A 20,072-nucleotide genomic window follows, 5' to 3' on the forward strand; every position below is an offset into this window, starting at 1 on the left:
TATAAAGACTAAATGGAGTGCGGTTCAAAAAGACCAAAGATTCACTTGCTCCTGAGTCAAGGGTAGAACACAACTGGAGTGAGCAACGCGTCGGGTGCAACAGAATGCACTGGAGGACAATAATCTTGATTTTCCCACACTAACTCGATTCTTACATCGGTTGTCAGACCTCAACCCTTGGAGCTCACACCCAGACCACCGCTAAGCGCCACACTTCATTTCCTCAACCTCAGAATCCTGGTCGCCGCCTGCTCCGCCGCGATCACGATCATGGCCGACGGGTTGCCTGTCGTCATGCCCGGGAAGATGGACGCATCCACCACAAAGAGGTTGTCCGTCCCATACACTGCAACAAATGTCAGCTGTGACATTCCTATTTCAGATGTGTCTGGAGTGTTTCGGAGCAATTGCGCCGTCTTGGGAATGGGAAGTGATTGGCGGTTCCCAAGACAGCGATGAAGCGGGATAAACATTTCACGAATATGGGAGTTTGCTATACCTTTAGTATTCAAGTCCACCACCGACGTGCCGCCCGTCCGCCCGTCGTCGGTGCCCAGCTTGGCCGTGCCCATCCAGTGGTTGGAGCGTCGATTGGAAGGGGAAACCAGGAGCTACCCACGCACATACAGGGTCAGTCATTGTGTTATCAACAAGGATTGGGACAGAAAGGGAGGGAAGGGGCTTACGCCATTGACGTAGTCCTCAACCGTGCCGCTAGGCGGGGGCAGGACCCAGGTGATGTTGGGAATCACGTTTAGCGCAGTTTGCAGGTTCTTGATGCCCTGGATTACAGCCTCCTTGTCGCCGGCGTTGTGGAGGTACGGGTGCTCCGTCACGGCCGTTGCCAGGCCCGGGGTGATGGTCATGCGGCCGCGCGATACGACGCCGCGGCCGAGGTACTGGCTGAGCGTCATGGCGTCTGAAGGCTGTTAGCATGTCCACAAGTACTTGGAGCGAGACGGGAGTGTGGATGGCTTACGGGTCGTGTCGTTTGTAAACCGGCCATCGCCTTCCACTCGGGCAGTCCACTGGAACTGCCGGACAATACCGTCCGAGGGGGTGACCTCCTCCCACATCTGCACTACAGTCAGCAGGTGTCAAGCCGGCATACCCATCCCAAGGAGGTTACCATTGGGCCGATGTTTGGCGCCGCCTGCGCAAGAATACCGGACCTCTTCTTCAGGTACAAGTCCTTGTCGCTCGGGTTGGGCGTGTTCCATGCCTCATAAAAGTCATAGAAGACGACGTTCGGGTGGGTGATGATGAGGTCGGTGTTGAGATGGTCGATCAAGTTGTAGCCGACAGGGAGCTTGATCCACTCAGCCTTGGGTGTGAAGGTGGCGCCGTCCTTGGAGCTCGCGACAACTTCGAGCTGATCCTCGGGACCGATACCGCCTGTACACTGGTCAGTCCTGCAATTTTGTTACGATCATGGTTGACTTACTGCGGAGGAGTAGTTTGGCCGAGCCGAAAGCACCAGCCGAGAAGATGACGCCGCCCTTGGGTTTGATCTTGACGGTCCCCGAGAGACCGCCATTGCTCAGGCACTCCAGCTCAACGCCGGTCACCTTGCTGCCAGTACGAACGGCTCTTCTGACAGCCGTGTTTGTCCACAGATCAAAGTTGCTCCGCGCGTCAGCCGAAACGAGGTACGTCGCCAGCGGGCCGTTTCTCTCGCCGCCCGCAAACATGAAGTGGGTGTGGGAAAAGGTGCGGTTCTTCTGGTTTGGCACGTCGTTGGCAACGATCGACTTCCAACCGGATTTGGAGAGCCCGCTGGTGAGAATCTCGTATCCTTCTTGTCGGTAGAGCTTCCCGTCCATGGACGGGTGCCAGGTGCCCGGAATGCGCTGGAAGACGCGCCTTGTCGCATCGGCGAGGTCCTTGGATTTCCAGCCGTTGGGGAAGTTGTAATCCCAGTCCTTAGCAGGGGGCTGGCGCAACTTGTTAGCCCTACATTGGATTCTTGACGTTGGGTCCAGAAGAGCTCACCTTCCACCAGAGACCGGCGTTGACGGCAGTTCCACCACCCAGGACGCAGCCTGCCATCTGGTCGGTATCGGTGCAGGCAATGCCGGCAGAATCGACCCAGATCTGGTTGCACAGCCCCGGAACATCGAAGCGCGTGAGCCCAGTACCCTCAAGCCACTTGGGCCTCATGGTGCCGTTCCACCTGCCGGTCGAAGGCGGTCCTTTTTCGATCAGCAGCACCTTGTGGCCCGCTTGACTGAGGCGATCGGCCACGGGAATTCCGCCGGCTCCGGCACCGACGACAATGTAGTCGTATGTTGTTTCGGGAGCAGGAATGCATTGCGCGCCCGGGCCGCCGGTGCTGTTGCCGTCTAGTTAGCACACCATGCAGTTCCTGGCAGTGAGGAAGCCGACTCACCCGCCGCAGGTGGTCTCCGGCACGGTCGTAGCCAACGCAGTCCACTGCGCATACGACGCCTGAGCAGCGCCCTCGAGCGGCGCCCCCCATTGTCCAAAGCCGCTGTCGTGGAACCCGAAGGTGGCCTCGTCCGGGCACGTGGGATTTTCAAGACCATCCCTCGCGGCAGCGCGACCGAGGACAAGGTTCCCTTGGCTGGTTGAAACGCTTCCGCTGGTGCCGCCCTGGTTCCAGGCGAAGCAGTTCTCGCATCGGTAGAGCAGTTCGAAGCCGGTGGCCGTCACGTTGGACGAGATCTGCGTCAGCTTGGCGTCGCCGGTGTAGACATCCGGCAGCGTGTAGCCCGTGGCGTAGCGGAACGAGGTGTAGACGGTTTCTCCGGATGCCCACGCAACGAGCAGCAGCGCCTGGGTCATCTGGCCGGACTGGCCGTGGGAGATGCCGCACCACCCGGGCGACGTGTCGGTGGCGAGTTGGCAGCGCTGAACGGGTTAGCGGAGTGCTCCCGTTGCAAGGAGAGGTGTTAACCTACTAAGAGACCAATGTACTCGGTGGCATCCTTTGTCACAGCGTCGGAGGGTAGGGCCAGACCAAAGGTGAAAGGGGTCCCATCGGTGGCAGTCCAGGTCTTCAGCTTGATGCCGCTCTCAGCGTCGGTGTAGGAACCCTCGGTCATCTGGGCGACGCATTGTTGCAGGCCTTGAAAGTGTCAGTCATTCTCGGTAGGCCGTCTTGCAAGGGAATTGGGACCAGAGACTTACACAACGACGCCGCGAGTGCGGTCGTCCCAGCGCGGCGTAGAAACTTCATGGCTCCAATGCTGCTGGGGCTGACAAGCTGGCTCGGAGTCAGGCTGGGCCAAAAAAGACAAATTTCCCTCTCAACCCATTAGGTCTTCACAGGAAACTGGCGAGGCATAAATAACGCCTGGTACCTTCCCAGACGTGTGTCTGGCAGGCACGTCCCGTCCTGCACTCCGCATTCTCGTCAATGAGCCCACGGAACGGCACTCCCGGGTGAGGCAACGTATTGTCACCGATAGGATGGATCCTGCGGAAGCATAGCAGCCTATTTCATGAAGCTGATGGGTGGGGGATAGATTGATCTGCAGGGCCCGGAGTATAGCCTCGACCCCAAGCGTATGAGATCGGCATGGTGTCAGCCTCGGAACCATATTAACAGGACCAGGTAATAAATTGAGAAGCAAGGGCAAGGTGAGGTTCCCCAATTTTGCCCCAGGACTTGGTCAAGCTGACCAACAGGCTCGAGATAAAGGAGCCAGGGACTAGCGTAAGAAGCGGAAGCAAGCGCCGATTTCGATATGCAACCCACCGGGGCACATGTCCCGCGGCGTTGGGGGGTGTGGCCCTAGAGGCGAATCAGGAAGTCGAGAAATCGAGCGTTACAGAACAAGAGGGAACCGGTGCTTGATGATTCGCGGGGGAGTCCGGAGACGGTGTCCTTTGGACGAGGGTGGCTTGCAACGGTCCGATGTAACCTTGGGGCGGGCAGGAGACTCCCGTCGAGATAATGAGATGGACTCAGAGTCAGAGTCCAGCTCTGTTTAGACGGCCGGTTTGTACTAATGGAAGCTTGGGTCTCTCAGCTATTCGACTATGTCCGCAGACGACAGACTCGCTGTCAACGACGGGCCTTGTCGAGGTCCTTGGTTTGCTGGTGTTGTCGGATTCCCGAAACTGTCACCGTTGGGAGCATGGTGGTAATCTCTCCCCACTTTGGATAAATCGCCGGCCTGGGCCAGCAATGCTCAATGCTGTTCTGCTGACTGTGCCGCCTCCGTCTCCATCTCTCCACGACTTTGAAGGCCATTCGTAGCCGATTCTGCTTACATTAATCAGCCTATAGCCAATCAACTTGCGTATAGTAAAGTTAGCGGTCCGACGGCCCATCCTCCACATGTGCCGCCCCTTGCTTACGGCAGTCCGTAGCCATAGTAACAGCTGATCTGGATCCCATGAAATTGGGGCTGGAGTTGTCCCATGGGCAACAACCTCGACATGGCGCCGCGGACATGAGACTGGCATCACAGAAATTATGAAAATCACGCCAAAATAAGGTATGTGAAAAAATGGCCAAGCGAGAGTTGAATTTTGAGGGCGAGGTGTTCTGAGGAAAGCATCAATGCCAAATAGACATGCGGAGTCAGGAAAGACGAGGGTTTCCATCCATGAATATCCATGGTTGTCGAAGTAATTATGTTCCCATTTCGAATTCCTCGGATGAGAGAGCGGCCTCTGCAGCACTTTCAAGGGAAACCGAATTGGATGACTCCGGTTTGGTCAGGAACGTAGACCTAAAAGTGCTCCTTCCCGAGGACAAGGAGCGGCTGAAGCTGATCGGGCCGGGAAAGACGTAATGACCCACAAGCAACTGACACCATCAGAAAGGAGCAGAGCTTCGGCTCTGAATTGGCGGCAGCCTGAGCGCGCATTGATGGGATGTTGAAGCGCTGTGAATCCCGGGCACCTTGGTTGTGTGAAGTGCTAACTACTGTAACGTTAATCAACTGCGATCATACTTGGCTGTTGAGTTATGACAAAGAAGCAAGCCTGCTTCACAATGCAATCGCAAAGTTTGCAGAACTTGAATTCGAACTTCAAGTCTACATCCACGACAGCCGCCTTTAATTTCATTCATTTGCACCCTTCTGCATCTGGCCAGGGGTCACCCGAACAAGAGCTCGGGACCTGCCGCCCGGCGTCGGTCATCGCAACCTCCTTTGCATATATATGACACAGGAAGGACTATGATGTTGCCACCATCGTCTCATGCATCGTGGCCACTCATCCCTCGGAGATGGCGGCCGCTGTTAGCAGGCTTACGAATCCGTCCTTCACTGGATATTGTACACAGGCCACGAAAGTCTGCCTCTTCGTTTTCTCAATCACTGAGCCACCGACAACAAATGCTCAGGTACATCGCGGCCACCGATGGAGTGTCGCGAAGTAGCCGGTATCTTAAGCATGTTGCCGGCAAGTTCATAACTTCGCTAAAGGAAGCTTGGGTGGAGCATCACGATTTCAGCCGCCTAAGCATGAAAGAGTGCTTTTTCTTGAGCAGGGCCTTTACTTAAGGTAAGCAAGAGTGTCTTGTGACAAAGACCTTATTGAGTTCCCGGGTCTGAATGTGTGATGTAATGCAGGGAGGGATGGCAGTGTGATAATGAGGAAATGTAAGGTAATGTGCGAGATGGCTCAGACGCTCGAGGTCTGGCTAGCCACATGCACGCATGTATGGATGGCATGAAAAAAGCAAGGAGGTGCAAAAGACCTGGATATGTGAGTTAAGGCACCTACAACAGAATGACATGGAGACCTAAGAGATGCTTGATCTCGCCTACTTTCAGAGTAGAGCGTCCGAGGTCAACCTAGCTAGGTAGAGATGGTAGGCCCTACCTTGTCCCGGAAGAGGCAGACGTATTGAAGACCCAGTTGCTCCAGAATTCTGGAGCTTGTCAGCATCAGGTACAACGGGAAGGTAGGAAGGAATACAACGCTGTACATGCTTGATGTAGGCCCAGTCGGCTAACACCTTTGGTAAGCTCTGCTTCTCGGACTTGTCAGCTTCCTCGGACTAGTAGAATGCACCATCCCCGCGACCGAACCTCGAGCCAGCTTACGGAAAGTTCAAAAGAGCCAACAAGGTGCGCTGCCGAGTGACTACGCCTCAATAGCTGCCGTAACCAACTGAGCAGATTACCAGGTAGGTAGGTAACTCCTACAGCGTTCGTTAACCGCCCAGTGGAATGCAAGTCTTCACCGTCATTTCTCCCTTGAAGATGCCCGCCCAGAAGGCTATTTCCACTTCCTAGCGCTTGTCTCACTGTGTTTGCCTGGCTAGCCTGCCTTGAGACAAAACAGGCAAGTCAGCATCGTAGACAACCAGGTAAGCCAAGTATCACAGGCTATCTGATTCGACACCAGCTTTCCTCGGGATATTACTGTAGTATCAGGCTGACAGGCTCCACGCCCCAGCTCCAAACTTGTTCTACTCTACATAGTCATGCACACTGGGAATCCACATCTCGCAACTTGCCTTGTTCTATGGAGACGTTGGGAACCGAAGTTACCGAACAAGCCAAACAGCGCTGTACTGGTGGGTTCTACCCAAGGCCATGAACGAGCCTTGAGATGACAGTTATGAGGTATATAAACGGGCGTCTTCTCTCCCTGATCTAACTTCCGAAATTTCATCCTCAACCCTTTCATCCACACCCTCCTCCTCGTCTTAAACGCCTTGAGTTATATATCTCAGTCCAAAATGCACTTCAGCCACGTTCTCCTCGGACTAGTCGCTTCGGCCTCGGCCATCGATGTTTACTTTCATGGCTCCAGCGACTGCTCCGGCGGCGCCGCCGTTTGCACCGGCATCAACCCCAACGTCTGCTGCACCGGCAACTCCGTCAGCGTGGCCTACCGCGGCGTCCCGACGAATTGGCACATCAATGCCCAGGGCTATTCCGGCGGTGGTTGCGGCTCGCCCAAGTGGCTGGCTGACATCAATGGACAGACTTGGTATTGCATGACTCCCAACTCGAGGTACAACTACACGGGGTCACGCTACTGGTTTGTCAGCCGCCGGCGTGCAGAGGACACCTGCGACAGCAACTGCACCGAGTCGGTGAAGCCTGACACGCTGGTGCTTGCGGATGGGGCTACCAAGTATGATATTGTCGGCTTGGACGATGCCAAGGTTGAGGAACTGGTACGTGCCCCGTCCTTTATCTGTTTAACTAGAGCCACCATCACGTCGACATTGAGAGAACCTATCAAGATCATGAGCTAACTACTCCCCTTTCTTCAGCTTACTATTGCTAGTTCGGGGGTTGGTCCTGAAGGGATGCCTGAGGAGCTCCTGGCGCGACGCAAGTAGAACACTGGTAGCAGCGCAGAAACCCTTCGATGAGGAGACAAAATCCCAAGCGTGATGCGGCCGAGATGAAGCGATTCCTTCTAGTTGTAAAGGGGGAAGGAGGGGGGGGGGGGAAGGCGGGGTCAGCAAAATGAAAGGGAGAGGAGAGGCTTAGCAGAATGAAGTGTAGCTAGATATTTGACTCTCGCCCAGGGTACAATCATCAATCAAGAGCCCATCGCGACGTTTCTGTGAATCGGTCGGTAGGGCGCTCGGTGCATGTTATGGAAATCAGACTATTAAAAGGCAGCTCCATCCATTAACGTTACATGCACCTAGGGTGCTCTAGGTAGGTACAGTAGGTAGCTTAGTGTTCAACGAACGCTTGGCCCTTGCCAACCTCCAAGTTTCTCTGGTCACATAGAGAATATACCGTCCGATTATACATCAGATCACTCTTCTCTGGCACTTCATCCTAAGGTACGGTATTAGAAATATTTGGTGTCGTTCTTTGGAGGCTTGCGACGATCGGGCCGGTTTGGCATCCTGCGACTTCGGCGAGAGGACTTGGAGCATTACTACACGTCTCCGTTCTCGACGAGATCAAGGGACAATAATTGCGTGCATGGCGGCCCACTCTGCAACCCTACTTCCGGCCTCTACGAGGACAGGCAACAGAAAGTAACTCTCCTTGCATACCTCGCCGGGTCGCCTTATATGACAGGTGCCCACCCAACGTCGCTTGTCCCTGACGCATCTGGTTCATGATGGTCAACGACGCCATCCTTGAACCACCTGAGAATGCCGTGGATTGACTCGTGATTGCTCCATTTGGAGCAAGGCTAGTGGCGAAGAGGAGGGTAATGAAGAGAACGGCCTGTGACCGACGGCATCAGCTGACCACCATGGGCTTGGAAAGAGACAGGAACGTTGGGAATTGTTCGCTTGATGGTGGTGGATTGGACGACTCGGAACTTGGTTATTATCAGTCCTCTCTATACTTACGCTCAACCTTCCCGGAACTTCTCCAACCTCGCCCTCCCTGTCATCCAACTCCACACCCACAACGCATCCACAACCACAATATCGACAAAAACACTAAATTCCCACCGGAAACAAAACTATGGTATTTCCACGCATTGCCCTCGTCCAGAACCCCAAGCTCGGATATAATTGTCTACGGCAGAACATACAGCAGATTACTTGCCAGGTTCTGATATAGATACCACTTCGCACTTCTCGCCAGTACAATGCTCGCTAACTACGACGATGCCGCATGATATATATAGCACCAATCGATCGTGCGCCATATGTATGCCGTAACCTCGGCAACCTCCTCTCAATCGCTCGGATACCACGCAGAGGAGCTCGCGGCCCGGAGCGACAGGGCTATGGCGACCGGAACCCCGGCCGCTACCGCGATGCCCACGGCGACGAGTTTGGGCTTCATGATGCGAAGGATAGTGCGGAACGCAACGCGGCCGGACTTGACTGCGTTCGTCCCCAACTCACGCCGCCATGCGCCCCACAAAGGCGAGACTCGCGGCCTCAAGCGCCTGCACGGGCACCATGACCAGCGCCAGCGGATGGTATCAAAGATGCCCCAGGCAGGGGCGTAGGTTGAGTCAAGGCCGACGATGGGGTGACGAGCCAGAGGTAGAGGGCGTTACGGATGGCGGGCTTAATAAGGGTGAGGAGGCCCGGGAGGAGGAGGACGAGTAGGGCGTGTGTTGATTCGTCCGGTGTGATCGGTGGTAGTGTTTCCAGGGGGGCAGGAGGTGGAAAAGAGAACATAGCGGACTGCATAGACGTATGAGGGAAATCCTTGAAAAGGCCGGCAAGCAGTAGCGGATGGATAGCGTTGCGGGATACTGGACAGTTCAAGCGTTGCCGGCTGGGTAACTATAAACAAGCCTTTGCGCTCCCCCTTTGGCAACGTACCGCTCGGGCAGCCCAAAACAAAGGCTGAACTAAGTTCATAACGCTAAGCCTAAACAGTGTCGGCGTTTCTCGGTGACCTAGCCACCATTTCTCAACATGAAGGACCGTGCCGCTTTGTGGCCCGCCAAAGTAACCCTGTAGGAACTTTGTGATGTAGTAGTAGAGACCCTTTTTTTGTTTCTTTTTTTTCCCCCTTGTGTTGACATGTTGCCAGCACCAGCCGGTTTCAGGAGATGACGGGCGCCCAAGCTGACCTCGGCAGCAACAGAAGCGAGTCAAGCGCTGATTGGTACGGATCCGTACGATGGCCCATCAAATAAGTGCGTTAACCTTACCCCAGGCGTAGCACCGAGTATACATTGCACGTGGTCCCTAGAACACCGTACTCGATTGCACCGGTGTGGGAGACAGGTTGTCCAGTCCTGCCCTCCTCACGCCAGAGACGACGTCGAGTACTTCGCACTCAAAGTCTTTCAGCCGTCAGAAGTTATTTAATGACTTCACATTATTCCGCGTCAGCGCCGGATGCAGCGAGGTCAGGAAGCCAGACGGATCACGGGCGGCCGAGCCGACAGGAACCCTGAAAGTATCATGAGCCCTCTCTGATTATTGCCACATTCAAGCTAACAACTGTACTGGGCAAAGCTTTGACATTGCAAATTTCTGCCATCTACGCTACAGGCACGACATGTTGAAGCTGGAGACAATTATGTTGCAGGAAATCGATGAGCACAAATCATCTACCTCCGCCCATGGCGAGGCCTCACGAGTCCAGGTTACTGGAGGCCAACGCAGACTGAAGCCTTTTTCTCCCGTCTTTTCGGCACATCATTACTCACCGACAACTCTCACGACACAAGTACGAAGCTTGTTTCCGTCGGGGAACTTCAGTAGTGCACCGAGTTGCCCAAATGATTGGTCATGGAAGATTCTTGATTTGGACCGGCGAGAGCATGGCAACAAGAGAATTGTTTGCGGGGCCTAGGGCTATCCCTAGACTTGCAGCGACGGGTTCCCAGGATGCGGAACTAAAGCTCACGGCGAAGGCGGGAAGGTTGGAGAATCCCTATGCCCCCCATAGTGGTCGCGCCATCGCCTGGTGCATCACTCGTGTCCTCAAGTCCGTGACGTTGTGGGACCGCCTTTCAGTAGCTTAAAACGAGGCCGAGTACGACGACAACGAATGATGGAACGACAAATCAATTAGTGGCTCGTTATACACCGCCGTTTATCGCTGGAAGGAGAGAACTGGGAGTGCATCAGAAGATGCCAGTGATGGGGCTGATACCATGGCGAGAGATGACCAACTTCTGGTCAGTCCGAGCGATGTTGGACTGGTGTTGTGACGAAGTGGTGCCCCTAACGCATGCCGAGGACATAATCCACCACCCCGGCGGTGGCTGCGAGGAATCCTGGGCCGTGTCGGAACCGTGGACTTTATGGGAAAAAGAAGAGGGTTTTGAGAAAGTCTAAAGGTCAAGGTGACCATCACGCCCGTGGGGTTTCTGGGTCGGCGGGTGATGGACATTGCTGTTACGGTACTCTGTGACGGGCAACCGGACCATCAAGGCAAGACCACACTGATGGCTGCACTGGCTGAGTCTATGAAGCGTCTAAGTAGAAGGGTCCAGTCGGGTCATTTATGGACTCGCACAACGGTCTTTTCTTGTTTGGTATGGCCAGCCATGTCAGAGACACTCTTTTGTGGAGAAAAAAATGGTCAAAGGGGCCACCAGCTGCAACCTCATAATTACCAGGTATCTTGGAGAAAGGGACCTAGCTCTTTGTTTCTACAATTTCGGGATCGGCAGTGGGCTGAGCGTGTTGACCCTGATATATTGTCTCGCTGATCGAGCCAGTCAGCAAGCGCTCTTTCTTCTATTCACCATCCCAACATTGAACATCCTGTTCCCTTCATGCTTATCCAGTTATTCCATGAGCGGCAACACCACTTCTTTATCCCTTGCCTTTTCTCTAGCGTCTCCAAGTATCTTCACAACCCCTTCATGGCCTCTCACCCTCGCAACCTTCAGTGCAGTCCACCCCCTGGGATTCCCTTCTACCACTTCAACCTCGGCTCCAGCTCGAAGCAACACCTCCACCACCCCCTCAAACCCTCCCTCCGCCGCCGCGTACAGAGCCGTACATCCCCAAAAGTAACACCCAGCGGCATTCACATCCGCCCCAGCCCTCAGCAACCTCTCCACCACCGCCTTCGACCCCGCCTTCGAGGCCGCCTGCAGTGCCGTCAGGCACTTATACCTCCCCAACGGACCCGCATTCACTTCCGCCCCCCTTTCCAACAACACCTCCACCACCTCCGCATGCCCTCCCCCAGCCGCCCCTTGCAGCGCCGTGCATCCACTATTCCACGCCGGCGCCGCATTAACCTCCGCCCCAACCTCCAACAACCTCTCCACCACCTTCAGACTCCCGCCCTCCGCACCCGCCTGCAACGCCGTCCGCCCCATGTATCGCGCCGCAGGGAGGTTCACATCTGCCCCGCTCTGCAGCAACACCTCGACGATTGCGAGATGGCCGGCGCGAGCCGCGAGCGACAAGGCAGTCAGCCCGCCGTTGTTGCCGCCCGGCGTGTTGGGGTCTGCTCCCGCGGCCAGGAGAGCGCGCACGATGGGGAGGTGCCCCGCGAGAGAGGCTTCCTGGAGAGGGGTGCGGCCGTAGAAGTCTTGTGTGGCCGGCGGATTGGGGTTTGTTTGTGGAAGGGTGAGGAGGTGTTGGACGAGGGGGAGATTTCCTTGTTGCGAGACCACGAGGAGGGTGTTGAGGTTTGTTTCGGGGTCGTCATTCTGGTGTTGCGGTTCTTCTTGTTGTGGGGAGAATCCCGCTTGGGTATTCATTGATGGGATTTTGGCAATTGTGCGTTTGAGTATTTAAGGGTTGGTGAGTAAGGTATGAAGTGAAATGAAGGTCCAGGAACTCCGGTGGGGGTGTACTGTCGCTTTGAACCTTCAAAGAGTACCCTCTACCCGATATTACCTAAGGTAAGATACCTATTTTTATTGGTTACCTCGCACTTCGGGGGACGAGATGCTGGGAGGATATCATTGGGTTCGGGGAAGAATGGATAACAGGCATTGTGGAGTGTTTCCCGATCTCGATTCTCGAAACCCGAAGCGTTCCCCTCATCAGCCGGAAGCTATTCCTCCTTCACTATCTCCAGACAGTTCAAATGAGATCCTTGTATCATTGCAGCAAGGAAGTTTAAGCACGGGAATATAATATTAAATCCTCGTACTGTTGCAATGAGCAAGTCCAAGCACGGAAGTAAAACAGTCGATGTCATTTTGAGCATTGCAAAATAGGCCCCTAGGCCTTTTGTGTTCTACTACCTCGGACACTCAGTCTTCTCTTCTATATTATAAGACCAGGGCTTTCGCGCGGTTCGCTGTCAGTTCTCCGATGAAGGAACGAGTAAGTACAAGCGCACTGCTTTGATTTCAAGTTGATGACATGACTTGAAGAAGGAGGGGGGAGAGAAGAAAAAGTGAAGAAACGGGGAGGAAAAAGAGGCGGGGGGTGCATATAGTATTTCGTGCCTCCCTTCCTTTCTCGCATTGGTGAACCGACGTTCCTTCCCAACAGATATTGGCTGATTGACTCTGACATCACGGCAAAGACAGGAAGCCGGACGAGAATCATATCCTCTCCGTCTTACCCAAGAGATTTGTCAAACTATTAACACGGGGTAAGCAGTGCTGCAGCTATTGAAAGTGTCGCTTGACTGGCGTCTCGTCTCCTTAACCGGACTGGCCCGAATTTAGCTGTACTGGTGTGAACATCGCCTGGAGACTGATCTGGATTCGGCAAAGTTTGTAAGCGAGCTCTCCCTCATGTGACAGCGCGTCGCTTTGGCGCTGTTGCTTGTCGTGCGCTGCGTCAAATGGCGCGCGCCACAAACGCCACTCCAGTCTCCATTGCCGTCATCACCATCGGATTCATCGGATTCGGGCGGGTTTTCCCGTGTTCACTAATCACCATCAATTTGAGAGGCTACGCTTGAAATTGAGAGGAATCTATTGGATGTAACTGTCGTCGCTGCCTGACGGGAATGTCTGTTGTCCCACCCAGGACTTTTACACTTAGGTTATAGCCAGCGGTTTGCCTGCTGGAGATGATAAAGTTCTCCATTCCTTCAGGGCAACAGTTGACCTCCCTCATTCACGACAAGCTAGACGACTGGTACCCAAACTCAATCAGCTCCATCATGACTACCAAGGTAAGTTGTCACATTTTCCGGAAAGTATGTGGTGGGCAGTTTTAGCCTTACAACGAACACAGGTTGTTACCCGAGAGGAATGGGTCGCCGCCCGCAAGACGCTGCTCGAGAAAGAAAAGCAGATTACCCGAGCCCAGGACGCTCTCGCCGCCCAGGTGCGGGAACTTCCAATGGTTCTAGTCGATAAACAGTACAAGTTCCACGGTCCAGGTGGAACAACGTTGTCACTCGAAGATCTCTTCGGCGGTAAAGACCAGCTCATCGTCTACCACTTCATGTTCGACCCGGATGCCGAGCGGGGATGCAGAGGATGTGCCTTTGTCGGTTCGTATTCACTCCTCCGTTGCGTTCCTCAGACTTATGCCGCCATCTGACATCTATTTCTGTATAATCAGGCGAGCACATCCCCGACCTTTGTCATCTACGCTCTCGCAACACCAACATGGTCGTCATCTCCCGGGCGCCCTTTGCCAAGCTGGACGCGTGGAAGAAGAAGCTTGGCTGGACGTTTCCCTGGTACTCGAGCGAGGGGTCTGACTTCAACTACGACTTTCATGCGACAATGGACCGTTCAGTCCGTCCTGTGGAATACAACTTTGCAACGGCAGCGGAGTTGGACGCCAAAGGCCTGAACTACAACACCACGGGCGAGCAGCCGGGTTTGAGCGTCTTTCTGCGCCGAGATGGCAAGGTGTATCACACCTATTCTGCGTATTCGCGAGGCCTGGATCGACTGCTGGGGACCCTCCAGCTGCTGGACATGACGCCTCTCGGTCGTCAGGTTGGTCCGGGCGGGCCGGGGGAATTCAAGGTGAGGTACGAATATGAGGAATATGCTTGAGGAAGGGAAGTTTTGAGGTTAGGAGTGCAAATTGACGCCTTGGTCTTATGTTTGTCATTGACTCCGTGAACCTCAGAAAGGTACAATGAGGTAGGTACCGGCCTGGATTGCGAAGCATCAGATTAACCGAGTATCTATACGGCCGGGGATTAACAGTCCTCCTCTGCTATTTCTGAAAGTCCGAACGCCAACATGGAAGCAAGATGGACGTCCATACCTGTTGACCTGAACTCCATCATCGCTCGCAGAATAACCCCTTAATTCAGTTATCGGCGAGCTTCTCTCATTCGGTTTCTGACTACCTGGGACGTGACCCATCCTCAGACACACGCTCCTGCAAATGCCCGCCGTCAACGAAAGCCGTCAAGTCCGGTTGCACGCTGATCAGGTCGCTAGACAGGTTCGAGGTCGCCGAGCCACCAACGGTAATGAGACTTCGCAGCTCAGTCGGCGTCAACTTGGACCCCCTATTCGCATTCACCATACCCTGAATACTAGGAGCAGCACCAGCAATATCGGGGCAGCGCCCGACGTGCCGTCGAAGGCGTCATAACTGTCCTGCCACGACCCTTGACCATCGTGACGCTCGTCGTCTGGATATTCTCGCCCCACGCGTGCCCATTGGCCCTACTCCCATAGTTGGAAAAACCCAACCGCGAGCGTGGCACCGCCGCCGTTCCCGCGCCCACCATGATGGCGCCCGAGTCGCGGAAGTCGGGACTGTCCCGGTTGAGCAGCGCGCGGGCGGTGGTGTCGCCGTCGCGGAGGACGGGCTTATCCATGTTCATGCCACCGTTGCCAGCCGGCTCGACGACGGTGATGCGCAGCGCGACGGCCAAGCGGATCGCCTCGTACTCGGCGTCCAGGATCTCAATCGGCCAGGAGTTGAAGCTGGTGTCAACAGTCTGCATCTCGAGCAGCATCACGTCGCCGGGGCTGAGGAAGTTGCCGGCATCCATGATAGCCTCGGGCGGGTTCCCCGCCGACGGTGCACTGGATCCTGACAACTGGCCCTGTGCCGCAGGCGCGATGCCGACGTCGTCGATGGTGTTGTCCCTCATAACCATCTCGCCGAGCACGGCAGTGCCGTGGGGGTAGTTGCCGCCATATCGGTCGTTGACGTTCATGCCGGCGACAAGAGTGATGTTGGCAGCCGCCTACATGTAGGAGAGGTGTGTTAATTCTACGTTCGTGGTGTGAAGGCGGTTGATCATACCACATCCTCATGCGACAGCTGCCAGCCGCCCTCAATGTCGATGATGGTTGTTCCGGCACCGTCACCGCCGGGAAAGCCCCATGCGTACTGGGCGTTGATGCCCGCACCAGCGGTCAGGTAGCCCTGGGATGAGAATAAAGGGTCGTCATCAGGTTGCACGGAAGGAAATTTGCTGCTGGTGAGGTGCTGGCAGCTAGCCACCTCCTGAGAGCTGGCGAGGGCGTTAAGAAGCTCCACGATCTCATAGTTGCTTTCGTCTATAGTAGACTGAGGGAAATGGACTTGAAACCAGGAACTGAAATCAGCTGGTTCGTAGGTAGGATCGAGCTCAGTGGTTCGTTGAATCATCTCAACGACCTTCTCAGGGGTAAGGGATGCAATAAGAGGCAGGACGTCGAACTGCGCATCTCGTTTGGCATGTCCGAAAGCTGCCTGAGCGTTTCGAATGAGCTCCTCGACAATCTCGACCCCAGCCAGGGACCTGGCACGGGATGCTTTCCTGTTCAGCTTAACCGCAATGGCAGCTTTGGGAGAAGTCACATCGCGTGGCAGGGTAGGTGCGCCCAATGTGAGGTTGAACATGGGAAGAGCGCAGAGCAGCCCAAGCGCCAGCGAACGGGTGAATCTCGAACGAGTAGATGACATGTTGATCGTGTAGAGGTAGGTATGCGCTCGATTGCGGAAGTATTGAGACTCACCTCACTCGAGAAGGGATCTAAGTTCGGCTCCTATTAGCATAAACCGGAGCCAGCTGTTGATGACGAGGACTCCTAGCTGGGCCGGGTCAGGGCCTTGAAGCCTGGACGAAGCTGACACCCGGCCTTGAAGCCCGGACGAAGCTGATTCCTCTTATCGATCCTGTTCACGCCTACTTGTGTTGGATAGCCCATCTTGATTGGTTACCATATTATTATCAGTGCACTGACCTCAAGTTGAGGAGCTGAGTCCCGATGAGGAGCCCAGGCCCTTGCCTCACATCACCTGCATGCGAGCTTCGTATCTGGACTCTCCCGCGGTAGCGAGGTGATGGTTTTTTTGACACTGCAGCACTGCTCAAAGCTGACAGGATCGGCTTCTTCGAATACCGTACTTACCATGGCCTCTGCGGGTCACCAGGTGTCCATCAAACGTTGCTGGATCTGATAGGGTTCAGCCATAATAACACCAAAAATTGTCTGCGGACTATGAGTGCTGGGAGGAGACGTGAGCTTGTCGTCCTTTCCCTTCGCATATTCGAAAGGAAGAAAAAGGCGGGACGAGATTCCAGTTTGAAATGATTTCATCTCTCCTCCAGGTCGGGTCAGTGAGATGGTGCTTTTGTAGTTGCTCACCGGTTCAAACCCAAAACTCGACTTCAAGAGCCAGTTCAGTACACTCCAATCCAGAGCGAACTGGTAAGCTGGGTACGAATCCTGTCGTCGCCATGTGGACGCAGGGGATGGGAGGAACGAATGGTCGGGCGATTTCGCATCATCTGCGAGACCAGGTCAGAAACCAGGTTCGGACGAAGCGGGAGGCTTCCCGGTTGGCCAGAATGCTGGCGTTTCTGTGGTTACATGCACAGCCGCTGCCGAAGCGGACAGTTTTCTGACAGCATCTGGACAGGCATGTCTGGGGTTGGATTCTGCGGCCCCCCTTGCGCCCGGCTCCGCCCTGGTTCTTGGGTCAGGACAGAGGGATGCTATCACAATCCATTGGCTGTGTTAGCCGCATCAGCCTTACTGATGACTTGGTTCATTCCAGAAGAACCAGGTGTTTTGTGCATGTGTCTATGCACCGCCGGGCAGACATGAAGCCCTTGTCCTGCCCGGATATCACGTACGGACTTTCGCCCAAAAAATACCTCTGCGGATGATCCGGACCGCTGACCATTGCTTCGACGGGATTTTAAGGGTAAGAGAGCAGAATATCAAAGTGGCTTGAGCAGGCAGGCAGACACGAGCTTTACGTGAGAACAGAAATCGGGGTATGCCGGGCCCCTGAAACGGCGTAGATCACGACGCGACGGGGGGAGAACGAAGACGGACAATGCCCTGGTCAACCGTCGCTGTAGTCATACCGTGACCCTTGAATGGCTCAATATGGGTGTGTATGTGATGCTTTAGTCCCTGCCACTCACGGAAACCTCTTACAGTTCTCAACCCTAAGAAGCGGCCATCACACCGCAAGTTTCTCCCGTCATGAACCTCCTCGCGTTGAACACTATATCCAATAACTCGTCCTCAGCGCCCCACTTCGTTAACGTCGTGTTATGGTGCAAGGGCTCGTACAGCATCCATCCACTCAACGGCCTCAGCGTTGCATGCATCTCCTTACCTCCCTCCGCCAGCGCCACACCGTCTCCCGCCCCCCCTAACGCCTCCCTATACCCCTCCGGCGGTCCTTCAGTGATTTGCTTCCCCAGCGTTCCCGCCGCCACATAGGCCGGGAACCTGTCCATGCCCTCCCAGTCCAGCATGACAAACGGCGCGCGCACATATTCCACCGGCGCCAACGTCAGGTCCAGCACGGGGTACTCAACGCCATCCAAACTCAGCACGCTCTCATACCTCCGGTAACTCGTCCGCGCAAAGGGCGCCCCGTCGTCATTCCAGTAGACGAAGCCCGTGATCCAGCCGGAGACATACATAGGCGGGTCGCCGCAGACGTGGCCAACCTGGCCCGAGACGATCTGGTTCCAAAAGAGCTCTGTGGCAGGTGAATCCGGCTTTCTAAAAGAGGACACGAAGCGGGAGAGGACTTGGTCAGGCCCATCATGATGATGTTGGCCGTCATGATGTCCGAGTCGGTGGTGGTAGAGAAGTTGGGAGTGATCCAGTCTAGCAGCCAGGGGGTCTTGACGCGTTCTTGGATCTCGTCTTTGAAGCGGAGGAGCACGTCGTACCAGGTAAGGTCCTTGACAAGTATTTCCTCCTGGCCCTGGTGGTCGACGAAGAGGGAGCGGATTTCTTCGGCGTGGGAGAGCATCTAGTAGCCCATTTGGACTAGGATGGTAAACCAGACTTCATCTGGGCGGATCACGAGGTGCAGGTGCTCGCCCCATGCCTGGATGGCGCCGCGGATGAAGGAGTCTCCTGACGGCCGGAGGCCGAGAGAGGAGGACATGTTAGTTACCGAGAGGGATGTCATGATGAGCTTGGCTGAGTTGTTTCTGAACTCGTTCGGCGCAGACTCGCGGAAGTAGGCGTCTTCGGATCTAACACCGGCGGGACCCGTGTAAGGTTTGGGATCACCGCCGCCGGGGATGATAACTACCGCAGCCGAGGCCATGGCGGCCAGAAGAAGACTTGAGAGCAGCATGATGTGGTTGCTGTGTAGTAGCTATGCTCATGGACCTGCGCCCGCCGTCCAAACCTACATGTCAACCCCTGAACTTTAGGGTCAACCTCTCTTATCCCCGGACAAAGCTTGGTGAAGGATGCATCGGACTGCTCGGGTCAGGGAGGCTGGTGGCTAAGCCATGATGTCAGGGTAAGCTTTAGGTAGCTTCTTAATCTGGCTAAATTCTTCCGACCACCGACTCTGGTATCCGGATCATCGGCCCCCGCTGCAATGGTCGTTGCAGCTCAAATACCCGAAGATTTCAACGGGTACAGCAGGCTGTGATTTCTAGCTTCCCAGCATCGATCATTCCCATTGCAGCCTGAAGGTAAGAAGACTGGGCAACGCGTCGATGGTGGTTACGTCCAATTGCCTCGATGAAACTGGGGCTTAACGGAAAGACCAGACCCAGGTTTGGCGGTCGTTCTAGCTGAGCAGGGAACTGAGAGACTGTCGTCTGAAAACGAAGAAGGCCGAGGAGGAGGTCCGGTCAACCCAAGGCCAGCTCCACAGGTTGATGCAGCAAATCGAGGGATGGGCCCATCGTACCCAAGGTTCGACGGGAAATGGCGGCTCTGAGTGGCTAGACGACGACGACTTTACAACAAGCACCACGAGGCTCAAAGACCGGTTCGACGAGGTCAACATCGAGTTCGACGCTATGTGATGGCTAGGTGCCGGATGATGTTCGACGCCGTGATCTATTTTGAGGAATTGGTAAGTCATTAGTGAAAGGGGCTCGGGAAGACCTGAGATTCGTGAATTGGTAAGATGTCGTCCAGCTCGACTGACGCCTTATCACTTCCAGTTCACGTCGGAGCTGCTCAGCCACGATGTTGAATCAACCAGAAACACAGCCAAGGCCAGCACTGTCATTGCCTTCGTTGCTATGCTGTATCTTCCCATTACCACTGTTGCGGTAAGCAATAAACCTATCAAGCTGGCAGCCCGCCAAGCGTTAACCATCTCTAACCTCTGCTTGACACTTCTTAGACGATTTTCTCCATGCATGTCTTCGACTTTGAGAACGACTGGCGAGATGTTCACTTCTGGATATAGCTCATCGTCTCCATTACTCTCACGGTGGTCATGGTCTTTGGCTGGTGGCGATACACAAGCAGGACTCGCCAGCGCACGCTGAAAGAGAGGCAGATCTCGTACACCGGGGGCACCAAGACGAAGTTTGGTGACTTTTATATCCTTCACGCCAGAGTATGAGGGCGGAAAGGAAGCCGTTTAGTTCAAGTTTTCAAGT

General features: G+C 55.0%; 7 protein-coding genes across 7 annotated transcripts; 3 read left to right on the top strand and 4 right to left on the bottom strand.

Annotated features, from left to right (window-relative positions):
• Nucleotides 1-215: 215 nt before the first annotated feature.
• On the bottom strand, nt 216-3,614 carry N657DRAFT_610772 (uncharacterized protein; the record flags this gene model as incomplete). The annotated part of the gene is made up of 10 exons (XM_062790339.1): nt 3,151-3,614; nt 2,922-3,088; nt 2,390-2,871; nt 1,993-2,332; nt 1,445-1,934; nt 1,130-1,395; nt 980-1,076; nt 687-919; nt 500-611; nt 216-346 (listed from the first exon to the last, which is right to left on the bottom strand). The coding sequence occupies exons 1-10, from the start codon at nt 3,197-3,199 to the stop codon at nt 216-218; spliced, it is 2,367 nt and encodes a 788-aa protein (XP_062650523.1). The 5' UTR covers nt 3,200-3,614.
• A 2,793-nt stretch (nt 3,615-6,407) lies between these two features.
• On the top strand, nt 6,408-7,364 carry N657DRAFT_668789 (uncharacterized protein). Its single transcript, XM_062795457.1, has 2 exons — nt 6,408-7,114; nt 7,214-7,364. Exons 1-2 carry the CDS (start codon nt 6,671-6,673, stop codon nt 7,280-7,282), a joined length of 513 nt encoding a protein of 170 aa, XP_062650524.1. The 5' UTR covers nt 6,408-6,670; the 3' UTR covers nt 7,283-7,364.
• A 4,222-nt stretch (nt 7,365-11,586) lies between these two features.
• On the bottom strand, nt 11,587-11,877 carry N657DRAFT_536627 (ankyrin; the record flags this gene model as incomplete). The annotated part of the gene is made up of 1 exon (XM_062787784.1): nt 11,587-11,877. A coding segment is annotated over one exon (291 nt), but the record flags the coding sequence as incomplete, so codon positions are not given.
• Nucleotides 11,878-13,016: 1,139 nt separating this feature from the next.
• On the top strand, nt 13,017-14,552 carry N657DRAFT_640619 (DUF899-domain-containing protein). Its single transcript, XM_062792006.1, has 3 exons — nt 13,017-13,439; nt 13,502-13,763; nt 13,835-14,552. The coding sequence occupies exons 1-3, from the start codon at nt 13,428-13,430 to the stop codon at nt 14,278-14,280; spliced, it is 720 nt and encodes a 239-aa protein (XP_062650526.1). The 5' UTR covers nt 13,017-13,427; the 3' UTR covers nt 14,281-14,552.
• Nucleotides 14,553-14,578: 26 nt separating this feature from the next.
• N657DRAFT_653192 (uncharacterized protein) lies at nt 14,579-16,141 on the bottom strand (the record flags this gene model as incomplete). Its single annotated transcript, XM_062794378.1, has 3 exons — nt 14,579-14,767; nt 14,835-15,336; nt 15,765-16,141. The coding sequence occupies 3 exons, from the start codon at nt 16,139-16,141 to the stop codon at nt 14,579-14,581; spliced, it is 1,068 nt and encodes a 355-aa protein (XP_062650527.1).
• A 1,420-nt stretch (nt 16,142-17,561) lies between these two features.
• On the bottom strand, nt 17,562-18,766 carry N657DRAFT_661127 (uncharacterized protein; the record flags this gene model as incomplete). The annotated part of the gene is made up of 3 exons (XM_062795082.1): nt 17,562-18,207; nt 18,237-18,463; nt 18,500-18,766. 3 exons carry the CDS (start codon nt 18,764-18,766, stop codon nt 17,640-17,642), a joined length of 1,062 nt encoding a protein of 353 aa, XP_062650528.1. The 3' UTR covers nt 17,562-17,639.
• A 351-nt stretch (nt 18,767-19,117) lies between these two features.
• On the top strand, nt 19,118-19,965 carry N657DRAFT_640621 (uncharacterized protein). Its single transcript, XM_062792007.1, has 3 exons — nt 19,118-19,534; nt 19,626-19,736; nt 19,811-19,965. Exons 1-3 carry the CDS (start codon nt 19,484-19,486, stop codon nt 19,874-19,876), a joined length of 228 nt encoding a protein of 75 aa, XP_062650529.1. The 5' UTR covers nt 19,118-19,483; the 3' UTR covers nt 19,877-19,965.
• The last annotated feature ends 107 nt before the right edge of the window (nt 19,966-20,072 follow it).

Source organism: Parathielavia appendiculata (genome assembly GCF_033297405.1).
Source record: "Parathielavia appendiculata strain CBS 731.68 unplaced genomic scaffold N657scaffold_2, whole genome shotgun sequence".
Taxonomy (NCBI): Eukaryota; Fungi; Ascomycota; class Sordariomycetes; order Sordariales; family Chaetomiaceae; genus Parathielavia; species Parathielavia appendiculata.